Below are 22447 nucleotides of genomic sequence, written 5' to 3'. Positions count from 1 at the left end.
GTGCTGGGCGTTAAAAGTCTACTCCTATTAAGGAGCGTTTAATAATTTTTTTTCTGACTTTGGACCAGCTAAAAGTCAGCCCAGCACTGCAAGTTCTTTTTCTCTACCTGAGGTCTACTGCTGTCTCAGCCAGAAGATCTCAAATCCCTGCACTCCTGGGGCATACCATTTACCGAGCCATAGAATCCCAAATTTTTGTATTTTTCTAATTTCTGTAATTTTTCAATTTTTCTGTTTTCAATAAATTAATTTTTTGAGAGTTGTCTCATTTCTCACAGCAATAGTTGGTTCTGATATACCAGTACAAATGTACATTGTCATATTGGATACTGAATGCCTTACTGTTATAACATGGGATGGAAGGGCTCTGGGGGTGCGGTGGGAAAGGGTGGCCCGGAGAACTAAGGGCAACTAAAGGAAAAAAGGAAGTAGTTTCCAGTAATACTCATAAATGGGTGGCCTAAATTTTAGGCAGCAAGAAGACAGGGAAACCTAAAAGCCCTAAGTAATTTAAAAGCTTTATCCTATCTGATTTTACAGGTTAGATTTTACTGTGTCTTCCTTTATGAATCCAAAAATTGCAAAGATAACATAAACAGTGGCACGGATTCTCATAGTTGACTAAATCCTGGTAGTATGTCTGGGGAAAACCAAATTGTGACTTGGAGTGAAATTTATCCAGACTCTACATTTGAAAACCTTCTTAGATAGTTATGGATTCCAGTTTCCTCCCATGCCACCCAAGAGAAGCCTCCTGTTGGCAAACAGAGTGATAAATTAAACTGTGTTTAACCCATACATCGCATCTGTCTGATGTTTCCAGTCATGAAGTAATTCACACTCAGATTCAAAGTGAGATTCTTGCAAATTTCCCAAACTGAAAATGTGCTCAATTTGGTGCCTTCGTCCAAGAAAGCAGAGGAAACAAACCTTGAAGAATGAAAATAACTCCATGCCAGTGACAATTTTTATTTGCTTATTCCTGTGATTTTTACTAGTTGCTGAATTTTGCAAAAAACTATGCTCCAAACAAAAGAAGGAATTTTGAGAAAAATCTAGGGATATAAGTAGTGTGCCTTAGAGTTTTCTTCCTCACAGGTTTAATCATTCTTTGCATGAAGTTGATTTCACCTGACCCTGTTCTGCTCTAAAGCAGGGTAAGAACACTCAGGTCAATATGTACTGATCTAAAAACATCTAGAATGAGTTCGTTGGGGTGGGTTGAACAAAACAGTGTTGACTGATCTAATACACACAATCAATACTACTTTGCTGTGTGGCTATTTGCAGTCCCAAATAGATGAAGGTTAATGCAGGCATTGCCTTTGAGGATCCCAAGGGTAGAGGCATAATATCCTTTTTCCCTCAATGACACTACTAACACTTTAAAGCAGTAACAGGAGGGCCATTTCTCTGACAACGTAAGATTTGTGTTTGTCATGCTATTCCCTAGAATAATCTCACCCATGCAAAAACTGAAAAATGCAACATAACATTTTTATGACAATATGCATTAGAAAATGCTCGTTTCTTAGGACTCAAACCACTTATGATTATGAATGCATTTTTTACTTTTCCGTAAAATAGCCAATGCTTTTGCCAGAAGTTTTGGGAATACTGGCAACATGATCTACCAAAAAGGCATGCAATTTGTAACCTATTCTTTAAAAAATAAAATTACATTTATGCATCAACAGCACTAAGTATCAATTCTGGCAGGGTGGATAGCATATTTTCAAACAGTATGCTCCAACACTAACAGAATTCACCAGGAAATAAACCTGCATGGTAATTCCATTGTTGCTAATTCAATGCATAATAATATGTTTCTGTTGTCCCTCTTGTGGTGGCACACAGCCTTCCATGCTGTTTATAACCTTACTTAACAATCAATTTTCTTTTAAATTAAGTATATGTTAGATTTCCTCTTCTAATATCATTCATAAGACTTTAAAATGTGTTACAGTCTCTCATTTATCCAACCTTCCTTATTTATTCACAGAGTACTAAATTTATAACCCAGCATCATATTTCTGTAGCTCTTTGTAAGCCACATAATGGTGCCCTTGCAGTACACCAGCAGCTCCCAGACCAAATTACAGCCTTCTGTTACATTATGTGAGAACCAATGCCTAATTGCAAGTCCACTAAGTGGTTCTCTGAAGCACAGTGTTCTGCATCTCTGATTACTGCAGCAATTAAGGGTTTACTAAACACCTGAAAATGAAGAATTTCGCTGTGCGTTTGCGATGCCAGGACAGGACCTCCTCTATTCTCTGTCATGAACCCTAGGTCGATTCTTTTAAGACTTAATAAGACAGTTTCTGAACAGCACTGTCTGCAAATCTGGATACTATTTCTGTGATGCCTTCTTCACTAAAACTCAAATGTAGAAAAAATACCATGGTGTCAGTTTCTGATTTCTTTTTAATATATTGAAAGCACTGTTCTTTTTAGCCTAACTGAAACACAGCAGAATACCTACAGAAGACATCATCTTCATATAGAAGACAACATGCAGAGTCCAAACTGTTTATTTCTTAAATGCAAGGATCTATGCAGTGATAAAGGGTAGAAATCTCACATGTAATAAGGGATAGGAATAGGGCTCAGGCTGTCAAGATTTAAAGTGAATGCATGACTAATAGTACTATTTCTGTTTGCCTGCAGGCAAACTCACCAGTGCTCTGCACCTTTTAGAAATCTACATTTTGATTCATAAGACAAAGTTTTTTTCATTCATATTAGCAGCCAAAATTCTTGGATAAGAAAGGAGTCATAATAATTTCAATGCGATCAGAAAGTTGCGAATATGTTTTCTGTTCTACTGTGGTATAAACAGTGATTAAAAACCATGAAAAAAAGAAAGTTTGCAGTTAGATACCTTATCTGTAGTTTATTGCTTCAGGTTTCATAACAGAAGGAAAAAGTAAGAAAGAAAATTAAACACCAGGAAAAACCCAACAATAATAAGAGAACAGATTATTCTTCAGATTTTCTAATCTGAGCATGAATGTGGTTATGGTGTCTGGGCTTTTGTGGAAGAAGACAACATCATTCATATGATATCATGTATCACCTGCAAGAGGAAGAGTTCTGAGAGAGGAAGAGGGATGCAGTTCCTGTGCAGATGTGTATAAGCTGCTGTGACTTCCTCTTAACAAAGGAAAAAAAAAACTGAGGAAAGACTGTATAAATCTAAGGAATAACTTGAGGAGAGATTGCAACAAAGACAAGTGCTAGTCTTTATGTAGGACCTACTTCTAAATGGATCCGTGTCAAGGACATAGTTTAAAAACTTGTAAAGGTGAAAAAAGAAAACAAACATGAGAAAAATGTAAGATTTATCATATAGTGATGATCTGAGAGGCAAAACCTGCCCTAGTTCCCTTCTTAAGGGGAGTTAGCAGTATTTTTGATAGTGAAAAGGAAGATTTTAAAAAAGGAGAGTTTTGTTCTCGTTGTTATTGGAGTTACCACACAGATAGGAATAATATGAGTGAATGAAGAAATCAAGATGCCAGTTGCATTTTTCTTCTTTTGGTCTATATCTGTGATTTATTTCAAAACAAAGAGAAGCAAAAGGTTTTCTTGGATGTTGCTAAGGACCTGAGATATCTTTTTGTCCCATTTCCCCCATCCCTAAATCTATCAAGTGCTGCAGATTCATACTCTGCATCATGTGAAAGGGCAAACTTAAACTTTGTCTGCCTCTCCCAACTGCTCTGAGCACCTGTATTGTTTTAAACATCTATGGGACCAAACTGATTGCAATTACATCACCATAATTCAGAAGTGAAGACCTGCATGTGCTGCCTTCCAGCAGCAGATTTTTTTTTTTGTTATTCCTATGATACTAGTTATTTGACATGGGGGGTCTTTTCTTGAAAGAAAATTAAAAAACACACAAAAAAAAGGTGATTCACATCAAATTGAACCACTGCATCTGCTGTACCTTTGTATTTGTACCTTTTACGATTTTTAATGTAATTGAGAATACTATTTAAATTCTCAACACAAGCAAAATTTATACTGTTCAAGTAAGAATTTGAAACTAAATTATACTTTTTCTGTACAGTAATGACTGATTCAAATGTGACCACCAGCAACATTCTTTGATTAAATGAATGTAAATAGTATCTGCATCTGCTGTACCTTTGTATTTGTACCTTTTACGATTTTTAATGTAATTGAGAATACTATTTAAATTCTCAACACAAGCAAAATTTATACTGTTCAAGTAAGAATTTGAAACTAAATTATACTTTTTCTGTACAGTAATGACTGATTCAAATGTGACCACCAGCAACATTCTTTGATTAAATGAATGTAAATAAAAACTACTGGACTTAAAATTCTCTCTATTTAAACATGTCTAGAAATGTGGGGTTTTTTTATGGAAGCTAAATCTTTTGTCAGGAGAAGAACTTCAGAACAACATTTATCTTAGATCCATTCCACTGCACTGAAATAAAATAGCTTTTTTTCCATGAAGAAAGGTAATCAAAAGCATCAGGAGGATACATTTCTGTAGAAAAATAATCACTTTGATTCAAAAGAAATATCACACTATATAGTCTTAATATGACATAGTCATAGAAAGATTATGTTCCATAACCATAAATTATTTTTTTCATTCAATATATCGAATAAAGTAGGAGTTGTAACCACAATTTGATGTAAAATTAAAGTATCAGAAAATACTTGATCAGGTTTTTCTGGACTATGTCTTTAGTCTCTTGTAGGTCAGCAATAATGATGGACACACAAGTTCATTAAGAAAAAGAAAGTATAAAGGAAAAAGTTGTTGAAAATCTAGGACAGTATTCAATTAAGAAAGATGCTTATATCTGCAGTTATTTTTATTATATGGCAGGTTTGAAAATATTGATACTACACTATCAGTGGCACACTACCACAGTAACCATGCAAAATACTGCAGTGTTCTAGTAGAATAGTAATGCTTGTTTGGCACAGAACTTGTTGAGTTTATGTTAACACTTTCAAGTGGGAGGAAAGATCTCCAGAAGACTCCTAGACTAGAAGACAAAATCAAGTTGCCCATCACCATCCTTTTCATACTTTCTCCTGAAATGAAGGGTGCTCAGGAGTGCTCAGCAAAGCAACTCAAAATAATGGATGGCTCTGAGGCAAACCAAACCACAGCAAACTTTATAAACAATATTTTCAATAAATGTAAGAAGCAGAGAGCAAGTAGAGAAAGTCTGCAAACAATTCTTTCAGCCTCTTCTATAAGACTGAAAACCCAAAGGAAATGCGAAATGTGCAACATAATTCTATCATTTTCATGTTAGAGATTATAAAGGTAAAATGTGCTGAGGAAATTGATAAAATATTTATGTCTAAGAAAAATAAAACATTGACATAAAAAATAATCACTCCATGTAAATAAAAGAACATCCCTTTCCAGTACACTAATATTAGACATTTAAATAAAATAATTTGTTCCGGAGGCCATGGGAGTTATGAAATTTTAAATTAAAGTCTGTTTAATGTAGCTAATTAGTAGCATGTTAAATCAAGCATGTTGAATATACATTTCAACTGCATTATGTGGAGAAGTGATTGGTAATGGGAAATCACTGTGCTATCTAATACCACACAGGGAGTGCTGAACTGTACACCTGAAATTTCAGAGAACAGCTTGGAAAAAAACTTGCCCTGGAGGGAAGCCTTTGCAGGATCACTGTATGCTACAGCTGGGCAATGCTGTGGGAACTCAAGACCAGTGAGGGGTTCTGGTTACAGCTAAGCCAACACAGTGAGAAGCTGTTTCACTCAGTTTGTCCTGGCTTTGTTAATCTATTCACTAAATCCATTCTGTTAATTGTCTCATTCCAGAATGTACCTTAGCAGGATGGATCTTAGGCTAGGCAGCTTCATGCCCAGACACCAATAGGAATACTGGGAGGACTGGGGATTGAATAACTCCTATGGGAGTCTTCAAGATGTCACACTGGGCCACAGCAAATTTTGTTTGTGGCCCTCTAAAGAAGCTTGGAGTTTGGCAAGGGTGAAAATAAGCCACATGGGGAGGGTTATTCTTAGATAGAACAGTCTTGGAAAACTTTATAGGTCAACTACAACTTTAACTGTGTAGAGCAAAGAGAGTGACCCTGGCAGTGCCCAGTAACTCACATTTCCATTTTTCTTTCAAATCCTAGTCCCCTGCTTTCCTACATTGTACAAATATCACTTTACTCTTGAGGATTTGTCTTTGGTCAACTAACTAGTTTTCTCATTAACTCCCCATGCCCCTTGTGTGGTCTCCAGCAGATCCTCACCACCAGCTCACGCAGCAGAGCCTGCAGTAATTGTTCTCATTTTCATGACAATAAAAATGGCACCATTCTGCCAGCCTGTAGCATAGTGTTTTTGTTTTTTCAAAAGACTCAGAGGTAGGTGCTCCTGTCATCCTTCTCAAACCCTCTCAACCTTGTTACTACCAGAGGGGTACCAGATAAGAATTTTAGCCAGCCCCCCCATGCTGACAGCCATTCAGAAAGGACATGCTGCATGTCCTGAGGGAAGGCCAGCCACAGGCAGCATGTGCATGGTGGCTCTGCTCCACCTGTGCTGGGGCATGGGTCCACTCCTTGAGCAACTGGGAATGGTTGCACATCAACAGCCTCCAGAGACAGGAATTCCAAGAGCCTCATCTTATTTTAATAACTGAAACAAAGGCTTCTGAAATGGAGAAAAATCTTTCAGGCATGTACTTAACATGTCAAATAACATGGTAGTGGACTGAAATGAACAACAAATAGTTAAAAACTTCTTTTATGATGTAGAGAAGCAGACTACCAGTCCATCAGAGCATTTGTGGTTGATTGTACTTTGGTATGTTGGAGCATAAACACAGAGGAAAAACACAGTAAATAGGCTTTCATATGGTGAGACAGAGTTGCTTTAGTGAACTATTGATCAAAACACCACTAAATTAAAAAGACAAAGTGTGATCTTTTATTTTATCAGAACATTGCTCCCAGAGTGCTTTAACACATTTGTGTCAGCACCTTTAATCTTCACCTTGTGTTTCAAAGGTACTAAGATGTGCCAGTAAAATTAATTTCTTCTGGAGGCTAGACCAACATAACAAGATGCAAAACCATTTTAAGATGCAGATTTTTTTTAAGCATGTGGTTTTCTGCAGAAGTGGTGTGCTAAAAAGAAAATTCAGAACAATTTTGAACCTTCTGCGATTTAAGTCCCCCTCACATACTGAACAGCAATGCAAATTAGGATGAACGCTGATGGAGCTTATAGTTATGTTAGAATTTAGATGATTCCTGAACACTACTCTAAGTACATTTTAAGATATTCAATGAGCATGCTTAAAATTAATAATGTGTTTAACAGTTTTCTGTTAACAAAGACTAAATTTTCTCAAAATATTTTTAAGGCCTAAACAAAAAATGGAAGTCCTTTTATTATTTACTTATCTGTCTTGCATCTAAAAATTTATGTGCCTCACATTTAGGCTCACGCTAAGTTTCACGTAGGTAAGGTTAAATGAGATTATTTTCACACAGATCATAAAACTAGAAAAGTTAAAATAAAGGAATGTACATCCTGAATTGAGACATTACAAAGCATTATACAGTTACAGGAAAAAATTAATCTAATTACTTAGACACACAAGCAAATTATGAGGATATAACACATCATAGACATCAGTTGCTCTGCATTAACGAGTTATGTGTATATCCACCTATAAATGTGGTACAAACTTCTCTTCAGAAATGCAGAGTTCTTTGAACACTTTTGAAGCCTAAAGCACTTTAAAGTAAATAAAATCATGCAAGCCTGTGCAACACTCCTGCTTACTTATATTAAAATTGTTTTTAATGTTGTCTCACATATCAAAAATACAATTTAAAAATCTGTGACAAAGGAGACTGAACAAATAACAGTTGGTATCCTTAATACTGTGTTGTACATAGTCACTGTTTTTCCATCGGATGTCTACCTTAGGACAGTTTCTTCTAGACAACTTTCCTGAACATGCTTATGAAAATTGCGCAGATAGTAAGTATCAAAGCTTGTTTAAATGAGTGCCCTAGTTTCATCCTGGACCAGTGGATCCATTACAGTGGCCAGGTGTGGTGGTGTGTGCCTGTGGTCCCAGCTACTGGGGGACTGAGCCCACTGGATGGGATTGCTTGAGCCCAGGAGTTGTGGGCTACTCTGTGCTCTGATGGGTCTGGCCACACCCAAATATTGCTGAATAGCATTTTACATATGCTGAATAGCATGGGGAAAGGCACTTTTTCTCTGGTTTCTGGGAAGAAAGGCATTCCTTTTCCACTTGGAAGAAAGTGTGGCGTGGAAAAGCTGGTCAGTACTTGTCATGGGCTTTCCATGTAAATAGTTTTTTGTCTTATACCTTTTGATATTAACATTTTTGTTGTTAGTGTTCCCTTTTTTTTATCTCATTGCTGTTTCCACTAAATTGTTCTTGTCTCAAACTGCAATTTTCACCCCTTTCTACCTCCAATTCTAAACTCCATCCCTGGAGCAGGAAGGGGGAAGGAAAGGGGCAGGAGTGAGCAAGTGGAGTCTGGTTTGGGAGAATCTCAGGGAGCACTAAATTGGGAGTGTCATTGCTAAACCATGACAATGACCATACAGCACATCTCTTTCTACAGTAAATTTGCTATCTTGTCAAAGAAGAAAATAGAAAATTATATTGCTTCAGCATAATATGCTCCTGATATTTTTACCAATTTATTAACATCTTGGTGTTGATAAATTCATTTCTAATAATGTGTTATATTTCTTAGAATCAAAGCTAGTCTGACCTAGTATTCTGCTGAATATCTTCTTCTTAAAAATAGGTATAACACCTGCCCTTACCCATTGTTTCTTTACCTTACATGACCTCCATACATTTTTGGAAACAATCACTAATGTCGACACACAGATTCAGCTAGTTCTTTGAGCACAGAACAGTGAATGTTATCAGACCATTTCCATTAAATTCACTTAGTCAAACACTGGTTAGCCATTTTTTTTTATTGCATACCCTCTGGTTAAAATTGACTTTCTTTAATAGCTGGTTGGCTAACCACTTGTGTTAACGAAAAAGAAGCCTTTTCTGTATCATCTACTATCTGCTCTCTTTTCCTCCTAACTAAAAATCAGAGGATGTTACTCTAATGACAATCTTTTTGTTACCTTTTATACTGTTAGGTGCTTTAGCCTTTCTGACATCCTGTAGGATGACTCCGCTCTTCTTTTCTACTTCCATGGGGTTTGGAGTCTACATTTGTACAATTCCTTTTCAATTTTTAGAATGTTAAAGAAAGTTGACGCTGTCATATTATTCCTTTGTTTGACTTTTTCTGCTTCGGGAGAATTTTCTGTTTTACCTTAAGCACAGTCAGTGTAAGATTTTCTGCACTTCTTTTGTCCCTCAAATTTCTTTCCAAGAACCTTTCTACTCACCAGGTCTCTGAGCTCATTTAAGTCTGTCCTTTCTGAAATCCATTATCCTATTTCTACTGCTTACAGTTCTTCCTTTTAACAGTGACTGTTTTGTAACAACTAAATTTTTAACCGATGACTCTCTTGGTGCAAATCAAATCTAATGTAATCACTTCCCTCTTAACTTTCTCAGTCTCGTGGGTGGATCCTGGCCAGCAGCTAAGCACCCACATAGTCACTATCTCATTCCCCTACTATTGTCCCTTATCTGGCTGAAGGAGACACCAAAAGTGAAAAAGCCTCATGGATTGAGATAATTACAGTTCAACAAGGAAAGGAAGGAGGGAAAAAATCCAAGTGATGCAAAGGCAATTACTTTATACCTCCCATAAACAGTCCAGGCAATCTCAAAGCAACGGCTGCTTTGGAAAAAAAACCTTCCCAATTTTTATTTCTGACTATATGAGAGAATATCTCTTTGGCCAGGTTGGGTCAGCTGTCTCAGATATATTTCCTCACAACTTCTTTTCTACCCCAAGCCTACTAATTGCAAAGGCAGAACAGGAAAAGGAGAAAACCATGAGGCTTGCAAACACTGTTCAGCAACAGCCAAAACATTGGTGTGTTTTAGTAACAAACCCAAAACATATATAGAATCCTATGAAGAAAGTTAACTCCATCCCAGTCAGACCCAGTACAGTGTTCTGAAATAAGTAAATGTTCTCAGTGTTGCCAAAACTTTATTAGTCATTGATTTTCTCACATATTAGGTTAAGCAATACTGAGATAATCAAAGTTCCTTATTATCATACAATTATAGAATGGCTTGGGTTGGAAAGGACCTTAAAGATTATCTAGTTGCAACCACCCCACCATGGGCAGGGATGTCATCCACTAGATAAGATTGCTCAGGACCCCATCCAACCTGGCATTGAATATTTACAATGGGATATCCACGACCACCCTGGGCAACGTGTTCCAGTGCCTCACTACCCTCTGAGTATAGAATTTCTTCCTAACATCTAATATAAATCCCTCCTCTTTTAGTTGAAGATTGTTCCCCTTTATCCTAACACCATCAGCCCACATAAAACGGTGTTCTCCTTCTATTTTATAAGCCCCCTGTAAGCACTTTCTTGTCCTTAGTACTCCAGAGCAGGACACAGTACTCCAGGTAGGGTCTTACAAGGTCAGAACAGAGAGGGAGAATGAAGGGGGAAATGGAAGGATTCTGTTACTTGCTCATAAAAGCCTCATGATCTTCTAGAGAAATAGTTGGCACTGCATCCATGAAAGGACAAAATCTAAGATATTTTTCCTCTTTAAAATTCCTTTAGAACTTTCCACAGATTTCTCTCTTATCCCTATCTTTTCTGTAGAACAAGAATTTATGATAAAACCTTCAAAAGCTCAGAGGTGGAAATATAAATGCCAGATATCACAGAACATCTTTCAAAATCTTTTGAAATACTGGCACAGAGACAGAGTAGACCAAGCTTACCAGGAACACCTACAGAGTTAGCAGCTTGCAGTTGAGAGTAATGATGAAAAAGGGATTCTCTTCTCCAAAAATATTTCTATCACTTCAGCAAAGGGCAGCTATATGATAAAACTTCAAATTTCTTCTATGTAGCATGGAGGCTCAGACCTAAAATGCTCCTGGTGGTCTTATTCTGAGATCCCACCCTTGAATTTCCATCTGAAGCCTTCAGACCAGACAAGGCATGAAAAAGTGCTGCTCAAGTGTGTCTGATTTCACTACTGAGCTGTTGCTCTCAGAGCCCAAATGCAGTGTAGCTGCAGTTCAGCAACAGTAGAAATCACCCCTAATTCCTTCCATGGATCTGGAGCATAAATTCTGTAATACTTTTATGAGAAGTGAGGTTTATTGAGCAGAAATACATGTGGGCATGGTAGCCCTAACAATCTGTAATGCTTCACTAAACATAATTGATTTGGAAAAAAAAAATTCATGTTTCTTCAAGTTTGTCCAAGCTCTACGACAAAAGGCACCTGGGAATAGGAGAAAGACACTATCAATGCTCATTGAACAGCCAAGGAAGAAGTCCTCTTTTGTCAGAACTTGGATTTCACCCTTGAAAGAAAAATCCATGAGAAACCAAGGCTGTTGCTCTGAAATTATTAGCTATTTCACTGATCATTGCAAATAAAAAAGTCACAAAAAATGAGGCTATAGCCAAGCACTGAATCATAAGGACTAAAAGTTGAAATACCACTCAATTAAGGAAAAAAAAATTGATATTAGTACTAGTAGTGGGATCATTAATAAATACTTAGATTTCATTATTTTTGGTAAACATTGCACAGTGCCACTGGTAGATACATTTCAGGTTACCATAATTTTTCTGATAAAAATTGTATTGGGATAAATTAAAGTGAAATCTCACTTACCTGTAAAGTGCTGAAAGTGGCCGTTTGTTGCCTGGTTTTGGTCTGTACGGTTTTGGTTCTCCTGCCATGTTGATATCTGAAAGGAAACAATTAATATCAGCAATTCAAACATCTGGAAGTTTGCAAATGCACCTTCAAATCACTGAAAATGAGTAATAGGCAGTGAAAATGAAAACCTAAAACATCTGTCTAGTTTTTTGCCTCTTCTGAATTGATGCCGTAGAAATTTCCAAAAAATTTTTACTTTAACCCATGAGGATTTTAGGCAAAATATTAATTACTGTTAACAGAGAGAAATGACATTTTTTAAACACACAAGTTTCTACTTGGTGAATAAGGTATTTCTATTACAGAAGAAGATTTGGATGGTGAAATAAACTATGATCTCAAGTCAAATTCTGTTGAGGAGGACTGCAATTGTTCTGAAGAATTCCCCTTTAGGATCTAAAGAAATGCACAGTGATCCTTAACTGCTACTTCACCATGCACTCAGAAAGTAGCTCTTCAAAAACAAGTAAGAGAGTATCTATTTCCTACCCCAAATACATCTCTCCTTGGAGAATGAGAAAATCTGGTTTTGCAAATGTTTTCTCTTAGGCAGATACCTATAATTCTCAACAAGATCAGAAATCTTCTGAACACTTTGAAAGTTTGCTTATATTCTACCTGCAAATTTATGCTTGAAATATAAAAGAAAGTCAAACTTATATAGATATAAGCTTGAAATAGATATATAGATATAGCTTCTATAGACATTAATCTTGTTCTCAAATTTGTCTCTTCCTTTGAATCATACTCAAAGACATACCAGGAGACAGATGTCTCGTTATGATTGCTAGAACAGTTACACATGGATAAAGAAGCACAGACCCTTCTGTGGCGAATATCTTCTGGAGCTTAGGAACCTGTCTGAATAAACACAAATCTATATTAAAAAGCTCCTCCACTCTTGATTGAATGTTGCAAAGTTGATATTACAACAAATCACACAGATAACTTGAAACTTCTGTTTAGGAAACTAATTTCATGCAATTTGAGGGATGCTGCAGCTAAATCTCTTCTCAGCTTCAATAATATAAAAAAAGAGTAACAGTCAACAAAATCATCAGAGTAGTTTCAGTGTAAAATTGTTGTGACAGAACATCATATGCCATTAAATGCAGAATCGCGTGGTGGTTGAGACTTTGAAGAAAACACACGTTCTTTGTAAAGTCTGTGTTTAACCTGAAATTGAGTGTAGTGGAGGAAGAAGTAGAAAGATAAGGTGTAGGAGTAGGAATAAACACTGTCCAGTGCAGTGATGTTAAAAGCTCAAACATTTTTATTTATTATGCGTGACCTCAAAAGATGCAGTAAAAGCCTGAGACTTACTGACTTGATACTTTTATTTCACACAAAAAGAATAAGAAAACTCCCAATCTGACCTTTTTTAACAATCAGAGACACTGAAAATGTATGTACCTTAGATTTGTTTTTTGACAAAATATTTTTCCAATGGAAATGCCATACTTCAAATATTTAAAAGAATTTAAAAGAATTTTACTCTTATTTTTGATATTTTAAGCTCAGTCAACATTTATTTAAAATGATACAAGGACCTGAAATAAAAAGATTTTATGTAGAACTATATAATATAAAATACTTAAGTAACATTTTCTTTATAGAAAGCATTTTGAGATTAAATCCGACTGCAGTTTCTTTTGTAGGAGTTGTATTAAATAATAATTTTTCATAAAATATTAATTTTCTTGTTTCACCTAACTCTCTGGAATTGGATGAACACTGGAGACAGTTTTCATGCCTCCTTGAAATGCTTTCCTTCCCTTAATTTTAAGCAAGTGCTTTATTTAATATTTTTATTTTTGGCTTCCATTTTTGGTATAAATTCAGCTATGATGCCCTTATTTCAAGATATATAAATTTTACAATGCTGAATCAACAAAGTAAACATCAAAAATTTCTGAAAGCCACTGAGGAATTTTGATAGCTCTGTTGCATTTCCATCAGCTCCTGGAAATAACAGAATTGAAACAAAATTTTTATCCTGTGACATTTGCGATAATTAGACCTTTTCACACTATTTTTATATGTCAGTGTAAGGTTATTGACTGTATTGACTTTCACCATCTCCTACTGCAAGTAGGAAAGATTTTATGAAAAAAAAAAAAGTAGAATTATAATCTGCTCTCGGGAAATACCTGAGGCTGTGGTATCATCTTCACAATACCATAATCTTCACATATTTTTCGTCTCTCATCTGCTATGGTTTCAGAGCTACATCTTAGACCTTCTTCTCCTTAAACCCTTATTAGCAGGTTTTAAAAACTTTTTCGTATCCTCCTGGGACAGATCAATACTATGATGACTATTCTTATAGACCTACATTTGCAGCTCTACAAGACCCACTTTTAAAAAAAGTGAGTAGTGTAGAAGGCTAAGGGCTGTTTGTTATGTGTTCTCTTTATTTCAATCAAAAATGTCAGAAAGGTGACACTGTGACAGGCACAGTGGCAAAGCTGTTCAGAATCAGTTAAGATTCCCTGACAAATAAATCTCTAAACAGTGAACTACTTTACACAGATAGTAATAGTCAAAAATTGCCTTTAGCACAGGAAATAGTTGATAGAAAAGCTGTGCACATGGGGCTTTTCTGTTAATATGAAAGTGATTGAATAGCTCTGCAACTCCCTAAGCACTTTGTAGCAAGTTAAGAATGGATGTAGGAAATGCTTTGAAAAGTTAGAACAGATTTTCACCCTATTATTTTTTCAGCACTATCTCTTCCAGCCTCAATTTTCTAACTAAGATTAGAAGTGAACTTGTCAACATTTCTCAAGATAGATTATTTCTATCCCAACTGGAAATCTTGTGAGATAAGTTGTTCTCTTCCTTCATCCATCATTGGTTTCACAGCAGACATTTACATCTACTAGATCATAAACTCTGTGTCAAATAAATTTGCTGTCTGCAGCACAGAGATTTACCTGTGCTAATGATTCCACGCCAAGGAATGCAGAGACGTATCACTCCTTATGCTGTTAAATTAGCTACTGCGCTTGTACGTGAATATGTATCAGACAATGTTGCAAGGGACACAGACATTCACATTGCTTCTGGAGAGGCATGGATTTGATGAATTGGGCACCTGGCAGATAAAGAAATAGCTCATGGTCACACTCAAAAAGTTGTATTAAATGGGTAGATTTTCTGGTGGAGACCACTGACAAGTGTCATTCCTTGGGGATTGGTATTGGGACTGGTGCAACTGGCAACATAGACAGTGGCATTGAGTGCACCCTCAGCAGGTTTGCCAATGACACCAAGCTGTATGGACACTAGAGACAAGCGATGCCATCTAGAGAGACATTAAAAAGCATGAGAAGTGGGCTTGTGTGAACCTTATGAAGTTCAACAAGGCCAAGTGCAAGGTCCTGCACCCGGGTCTGGGCAATCCCAAGCACTAACACAGGCTGGGTAGAGAATGGATTGAGAACAGGTTTGGGGGTGAAGATGAGAAGCTTGATGTGACGTGATAATGTGCACATGCAGCCCAGAAAGCCAACCATAACCTGGGCTTCATTGAAAGCAGTGTGGCCAGCAGGGCGAGGGAGGGGATTCTGCCCCTGTGCTCTGCTCTCAGTTGTAGTACTGTGTCCAGCTCTTGTTTCCCAACATAAGAAGGACACGGGCCTATTAAAGCAAGCCTAGGGGAGGGCCACCAAGAGGATCAGAGGGCTGAGAGAATTGGGGTTGTTCAGCCCAGAGAAGAGAAGGCTTCAGAGACATCCTGCAGCAGCCTTCTAATACCTGCAGGGAGCCTACAAGAAAACTGAACGGGGACATTTTACAAGGGCCTGTAATGACAGGACAGGGTATAATGGCTTCAAACTGAGCGCAGGTTTAGATTAGATATTAGGAAGAAATTCTTTACTGTGAGGGTGCTGAGGCACTGGAACAGGTTGCCCAGAGAAGCTCTGGATGCCCTATCTCTGCAAGTGGTCAAGGCCAAGTAGGATGCGGCTCTGATCAACCTGGTCTGGTCCAAGGTGTCCCTGCCCATGGCAGGGAGGTTTGAACTAGATAATCTTTAAGGTCCATTCCAACCCAAACCATTCTATGATTCTATGATTGTATAATTGTATGTGGGAATGAAGCACCTCAGGGACTCACATTATTTTCTCTGCTCATATACTAGAAATGTTCACTTAGATATTAACATCAAGATAAATTCATCACTGAAATTCAAAATACTAAGGAAACATTATGAATATAAAAGTGAAAATGCAGAAAACAACACATTGTAATGCAGCATCCTGGTCTTATGTGCTTTCAGAACCAAATGAAATTATTTTCTTTATCAAAAGAAATCAATTTTTAGTTCTATATTTTCCTGTTATCTTAGCAGAGCTTAGTTAAAGGATGAGATTTAGACTTCATTCAAGGTTGTGTGTCATCAGCACAATATATCTAATTTTGAGCATGGTATTTTTATTTGTAATTATACTGAAAATGTCTAGTGATTAATGACAAGTCATAATTCTAAAAAGAGCATGAATACCATTATAGAGGACACTCATTGTGGCTACTCAGTGGCTACATAAAATGTCTGAAAAAACAACTCAACACAGCATGATTTCTCCTATCACTGTTTCCTACCATTGACTGCCTACCTCCTCCAGATGTGAGCACCCTATTTTTAGACAGGCAGTATCAGCTAGTCCTGGTGCTTTGCTCACAGATTCCCTGGCAAAGTAACCTGAGAAGCTGGTCCTGAAAACAACAGCTGACTTTAAACAGGCTTTGTAAGTGCAAAGCAATGATACCTAAAGAGCATTCATGCCCAAGAAGTATTTCAGTATTTCTTAGTATACCTGCCCTTCAGATTCTTTGAAAAGTGTTATTTAAAAGAAAAAAAACAAAACCCAAATCATTTTGGTTCACAAAAACAAATGCCATAACAAGAAGCTTCAACAGGCACTAACTCAATTCATGAAAACTGGGATTTTGAGGCTTTCTGCTGCCAGTTCAGAGCCTGTGTCTCAGGCTACATCTAACCTACAAAATTAAATGGAGCCCTTTCAAGGCATTAGTAGTCATTAATCTGTTGTATTAAATTGTTAAATTTTTCTTTGCATGACTTTTAGCCACAGTTTACAAGTACTGTCCTATGCAATTTCTAGGTGTAGGTAGAGAATGGACATGACCTAGAGACCACTGCAGGCATTTCAGCCAGTGAAAGAGAACAGATCCACATACCCATAATTAGTACCTATAATTTAATATTAAGGATGTGACCTCTGAGTGTGGGCTGAATGTCAGAAAGACTGGAAACCAAAACCTGGAGCTAAGAAAACTCCAAGTACCTCTATAGCTTAAAAGCTGATTTTCTAAGACATGTTTCATCAGGTGTTCTTCCACACATTCTTGTGAATGGTTACAGAAACTGAGACATTACTTGAACAATTCTACACTAATTTGACTTAAATTTTGGATAAAAAAGTGTATTATTGTGTATTTCCAGACCAGCTATGCTTTAGACTAACACTTAACGGAAGAGATGGTAATTTAAATTAGGATATAGGAAGAAATTCACACAGTGAATGTACAATCTATATACAGAGGGAGGTATTGATAGAGAGAGATCAGGATGCATTTTCTCCTCTTTCAGATGACACAAAGTATATGGGATAGAAGAGAAAGACCAAGAGGTAGATGCAATTTAGAAAAAAGCCTGTAGACATATGATTTATAGTGTAACTGTACACCAGCAAAGCTAAGGCTAATCTTTCTTTTATACTCTTCTTCTAGTCTTATAAATTTCCCTGCTGCCTGCTAAAGAAATTTTAATGGAGTCATATGACTTTTTTTTACATCATAAACTTACTTTTTTCTTTACATGTTCCACTGATTACATGTCATTTCCTCCCTTTCCCCCATCTCTAACATGTGAAAAAAGCAGAGGGGAAAGGACAGCTCTCTGTTCTCTTCTATTATGTGCCCAAATTGCACAGCTGTAAAGAATAAACTTTCCAGAAAATTGAACACAAACTCAAATTAATTCTGAAGGCTAGTAAAATATTAAATGGAGGTCTGGGTCACACGTTTTCCTTTTCCATAATGCTATTAAAAATCATTTTCTTGTGGGGTTGTCAGCTGTATTTGGATTTTCTCTTAGCATTGAAGTAACTGGAAGCCTTTTTTTGTACAAAGATGACAGCTATTGTTAATGCTTCATACGGAAAGAGCTGCTTGTTGAATAGTATATGAAATTGCTTTGTTCAACCATTTCTTCTTTCATTAAATACTGCTAAAATGAAATGAGGCTGTAGGATTATATAAGCTATCATTCTTAAAACCATTCAGTAGCAAAAGTGTCAGGTGTTGTCTTGCAAGAAATTTTTTCTATTCCCCAGAATTGGGTTGGTGTGAGGACAGGTGACAGCTAAAAGGGGAACTCCTGTCCTGTCTGTAGGCTCATCACAAAACATTCCTTCAGAGTCCTGGAGATAGCAGTCTCTCAGCTTCAGAATGGATGCCAATGGACTTCACAGCTGAGGTGGAGCATTGGTCTGCCCTGTTTTTTGTCTGTTTGCTGCCATCCCTGCACCTCCCACCCCAGGTAACAACACAGTCTGGGCCAAACTTCCTGGCCCTATTGGTTGTGCCATCAGCAATGATCCATGTCCATGTCTAGGGAGAGGCATCACTTCTGCCTGGGGAATTCTTATTTGTGCCCTCTGACTGACTGTCCATGGACTCCGCTGTGATTGAAAAAGCTGTGGCCAAGACCCTACAAACAGCCTCTCTTCTGGTGCTTAAATCTCTGCAGAAGAATTACTGTGATATGGCAGGGGTCACCCTGAGGTGCTGGGCTGCCAAGGAAGGCACACCACTGACTATATAGTGGAGGCCAGTGAGCCTATGGAACAAAGGACAAAGAGAGTCTGCTGAGTGGGACAGTCCCTAAGATCAGAGATCCTCCATGGTTAGAAAAGAAAAGGCTTCTCCCAGGATGCTCTGTTCTGCTATGTTAATGTACCCCGGTTATGCTTCCCCAGTTGGCCCGTTGGCCTCCCTGCCCTTTGTTACCTTATATGTCCCTGCCCTAGAAGGTTCTCCACTCCCTGTTCCCCCACTGCCCATTGCCCCATTGCCACTCCCTCAGAGTTTTCCCATTGGCTCCCATACCCCAGTCCCGCCTTTGTACTGCCCCCGTGCCCTCAGATCACTGGCCTCTGATGCTCACTCTGCTCCCACATATAAACCTGGGCCTTCCTGTGTTGTCTTTGTTCCTGGAACCCTTCACGAGTGTGGCTGCATTAAACTCCTCCTGGGGAGCCCCATACGAAGACCTTTCCCGGTTCTTTGTTGTCGACCCATTTTCTGGAGCTATCCATGTGTGTGTGCGTGTACACGTGTGTGAGTGTGTGGTGGTCCTGCTGAGCGGCTTCGCCTTGGAGACACTTTCAGGAAGGTCGTGGCCCCTCGCGCTCCAGCCCTGCCAAGCCGGAGACCGTGACAATATATGGCATGCTTTGTGAAGGGATTCCTATGGGAAGGAGGGCAGCCCTGTTGCTGGCAATCCTGCCCACTCCTCCGCCTCAGCACTAGGCTTGTGCATTCGTCTACAGGAAGTTCTACACTTGCATATGCAAGAGAATCAGATTCAGCTTCAAAGGGACTATGTGGCCATAGCCACTTATCTGCAGACCAGCTTTGTAAGACCTGTGGGAGTTTCGGTGTTATCTGTAGGAACCTCAGCCTGGTTTGTGCCACGGAAGCCATGAAGCTGACTGTCACGTGTACTTCACCCTACCGTAGCTAAAGTATAGATGCAGGCAAGTATAGTCTTCCTGTAAGAAGATAATTCTAATTTAATCAGGTTTGCAGCTTCTGTTTTCTCACCCAGAGAACAAGATTCCTACGTACCAGGTACCTGTTTAACACATGGACTAGAAAACTCTGCACATACAGAAGATTAATGTTGCCATGAGGGTAAAAGAAAGCAATGGAAAAATACATCAGGAACTTTTTGCTGTCTTCAGGAAAAAACCCAACAGTTTAAATGTAAGCTTGGCCAGCAAGAAAACAAACCAACAGAAAGAGTTCAAGCAGGGACTCTCATATGATTGCAATCCTTGCTTGCACTTCTAGCTTTTCACTGATGTTGTTAATGGGAAACAGAACTGGTCGTTGATTTACAGCTTTTTTTTCCAGACAGTGAGGAGTGCAAGGATTACTTTTACTTTCTCTTGATCACAGTAAAGATATTGTTTACAAATAAAAAATAGAGCATCTGTCTTCTTTCAGATCAAGCACAATCATTACAAGGCAGCAGCCAACAAACTCTCTGCTGCTTTTCTCTGATAACAAAAGATAGTTATTACCATGAAACTCAGACAAAGCTTCATGTTGACTAGATGTCTGAGTTTCTCAGCATTGCAATTAGCCCCAAGCAGAAACATTAAACAGTGTTGTGGGGATAGAGTACAAAAGTTCCTCATCTACTTCTTTCAGATTTCAATATGATTTATTCTAGGGAACATGCCCTGAACCTCAGTAATTTTCAACTTGTCCTCAGACTACATTTCTTCTCTCTCTTTTCTAATACTTGGCTACTTTCTCTGCCCCACGGCCCTTCATCTGACTCTCTTACTAATGTTAACTTCATGCTCCTAGCAATAGTTTTTCATGACAATTGAAATCTGTACTGTACGAAAGAGTTAAAAATCCCCATTGCCCCAATCCTTTTGTCTTTCTCACTATTTCTCCTTCAGATGATCAACTTTAACTCAAACATGAAGAAAAATTATTTTTTTCCTAAAATAGCCGTCACAATAACAACATTTTGCAAAAAAAATACCAACATTTTCTGCTCTTGTGAATCATATTTCCTGAATGTTAAAACAAAATTTGCTTACATGTGAAGTACATTTTCTCATAATCTTGCAAAGTGCATGTAGCCAAGGCTCTCTGGGCCTCATGAGCAGAGTGGCTTTCACAGAAATGCTTTGCAATGCACGTGTCATTCTGCATGGCGCAGCCTGGGGCCTTTCCTGGTGTGGGCATGACCTTTCAGCAACCCCAGGGGCAGGGAGCAGAGGCAGTAGGTGATGGTTTGGGGCAGAAAATGTTGATGGACACCTTCAAGGTGCTGTTAGGTGTGAGGGCAGTGTGTCTCTCCGAAAGGTTGGCTGGGATTGGCATTGCAGTCATTACCGAGGGATAGGTACATTTAACTTTGTTGTCAAGACCTTCAAGGTTAGGTCTGAACTTGAGGGTATTCCCACAGGCTAGAGGCTTTCATCCAGGCTCACAACAGATCAGAGAGGAGTCGTGCTGCGGGTCCCACTGAGTCTTGAGCCATGATGTTCACTGACCAAGGAAGCTGATGGGGGAGACAGAAATAGACTTCTGCAGCCCCAAATGCACTTCCACCAATTTCCAATAATATTCCTCTCCAAAATGTCTGCTTTTACCCTCATTCTTTGACCTGAAATCTTTCCTCTAATCTTCACCATTTTTGGCTTGTCAGATGATCTAAGTTTTCGTGTTGGTCTTACATCACTTGAAAAAACCCATTGCCCCAAAACAACTACTCTCAACTAATTCCAGCTGTTCTCCTTTCCATATACCCTCTTTCTGCTCATGATTCTCATGTTCCAGGTTTTGTGGATTTGGAGATCTATAGAGGAGGATCTTTTCCAGCTCCAAGTTGCTTTGGAATTGCATACCATGTCTTCTAGCATTTCCTTTGAGATACAGTAATTTTTTCAATGTCAGGTTTATGAAAACTTGTGCCCCTTATTTATAGACTCACTGAATTATAGAATAATGTGTATTGAAGGGGAGCTTTAAACACCAAGTAGTCCAACTCTTCTGCTATGGGAAAGGACATCTTTCACTAGATTGGGTTGCTCAAAATCTTGTCCAAGCTAGCCTTGAACATTTCCAGGAGTGGGATATCCACAGCCTCTCTGGGCAACCTGTGCAGTGCTTCACCAACATCACTGAGAGAAAAAATTTCCTTATATCCAATATATCACATAATACAGTCCTGAAAACTTTTGTCTTTGTAACAGAAACATTGTAAATCATATGATGGACAGCTACAGAATTAGCTCATACATTATCATGAAAAAACTATAAATATTACCTTAATGCTATTATAGTTTTAGTATTATAAAATAATATAGTAGTGATATAAAGAAAAATGGTCTCACTAACTCACTAACCTAAAGCCTACCATTTTTTTTTTAAATGCCATGGCTGTGTTGAATGAAACAACATCAGAAGTGGAGGTAATTCCACTGAAATTTGACAAATGGAATGAAATTTTATTGTGGAGGTGAAATGGAAAAAAACTATGCCAAATTCAGGATTTCCATAACAGCAATGCTTAGGTTTTAACCATGTTCTAATTCTCTCTCATTGGCAGCTTTTGAAGTTAGCCAGTGGATTCAATTTGGCAACCAAAATGCAACATAGAAGTCTATTGCAAAAGCAAGGCATTTAAAAATTGCAAATACTGAAAAGCTTCAAAATTAATGATATGTGCTGTTGTTTTATTTGTATCTCTGTGGCATTC

At 38.0% G+C, this 22447-nt stretch overlaps 1 protein-coding gene across 9 annotated transcripts in view; it reads right to left on the bottom strand.

The window, feature by feature from the left end:
- RALYL (RALY RNA binding protein-like) overlaps window positions 1–22447 on the bottom strand; it is a 387338-nt gene that overhangs the window by 65140 nt on the left and 299751 nt on the right. For all 9 annotated transcript variants that reach the window (XM_017731047.1, XM_017731048.1, XM_017731051.1 and 6 more), the window contains one exon: window positions 11860–11935. In XM_017731047.1, the coding sequence (XP_017586536.1) occupies window positions 11860–11935 (76 nt within the window). The remainder of the gene's footprint in view (window positions 1–11859; window positions 11936–22447) is intronic.

The sequence above is a fragment of the Corvus brachyrhynchos genome, unplaced genomic scaffold, assembly GCF_000691975.1.
Source record: "Corvus brachyrhynchos isolate BGI_N302 unplaced genomic scaffold, ASM69197v1 scaffold293, whole genome shotgun sequence".
Classification (NCBI taxonomy): domain Eukaryota; kingdom Metazoa; phylum Chordata; class Aves; order Passeriformes; family Corvidae; genus Corvus; species Corvus brachyrhynchos.
Note: the sequence above shows the minus strand (reverse complement) of the source record. Positions and strands in the feature narration are given on the sequence as shown.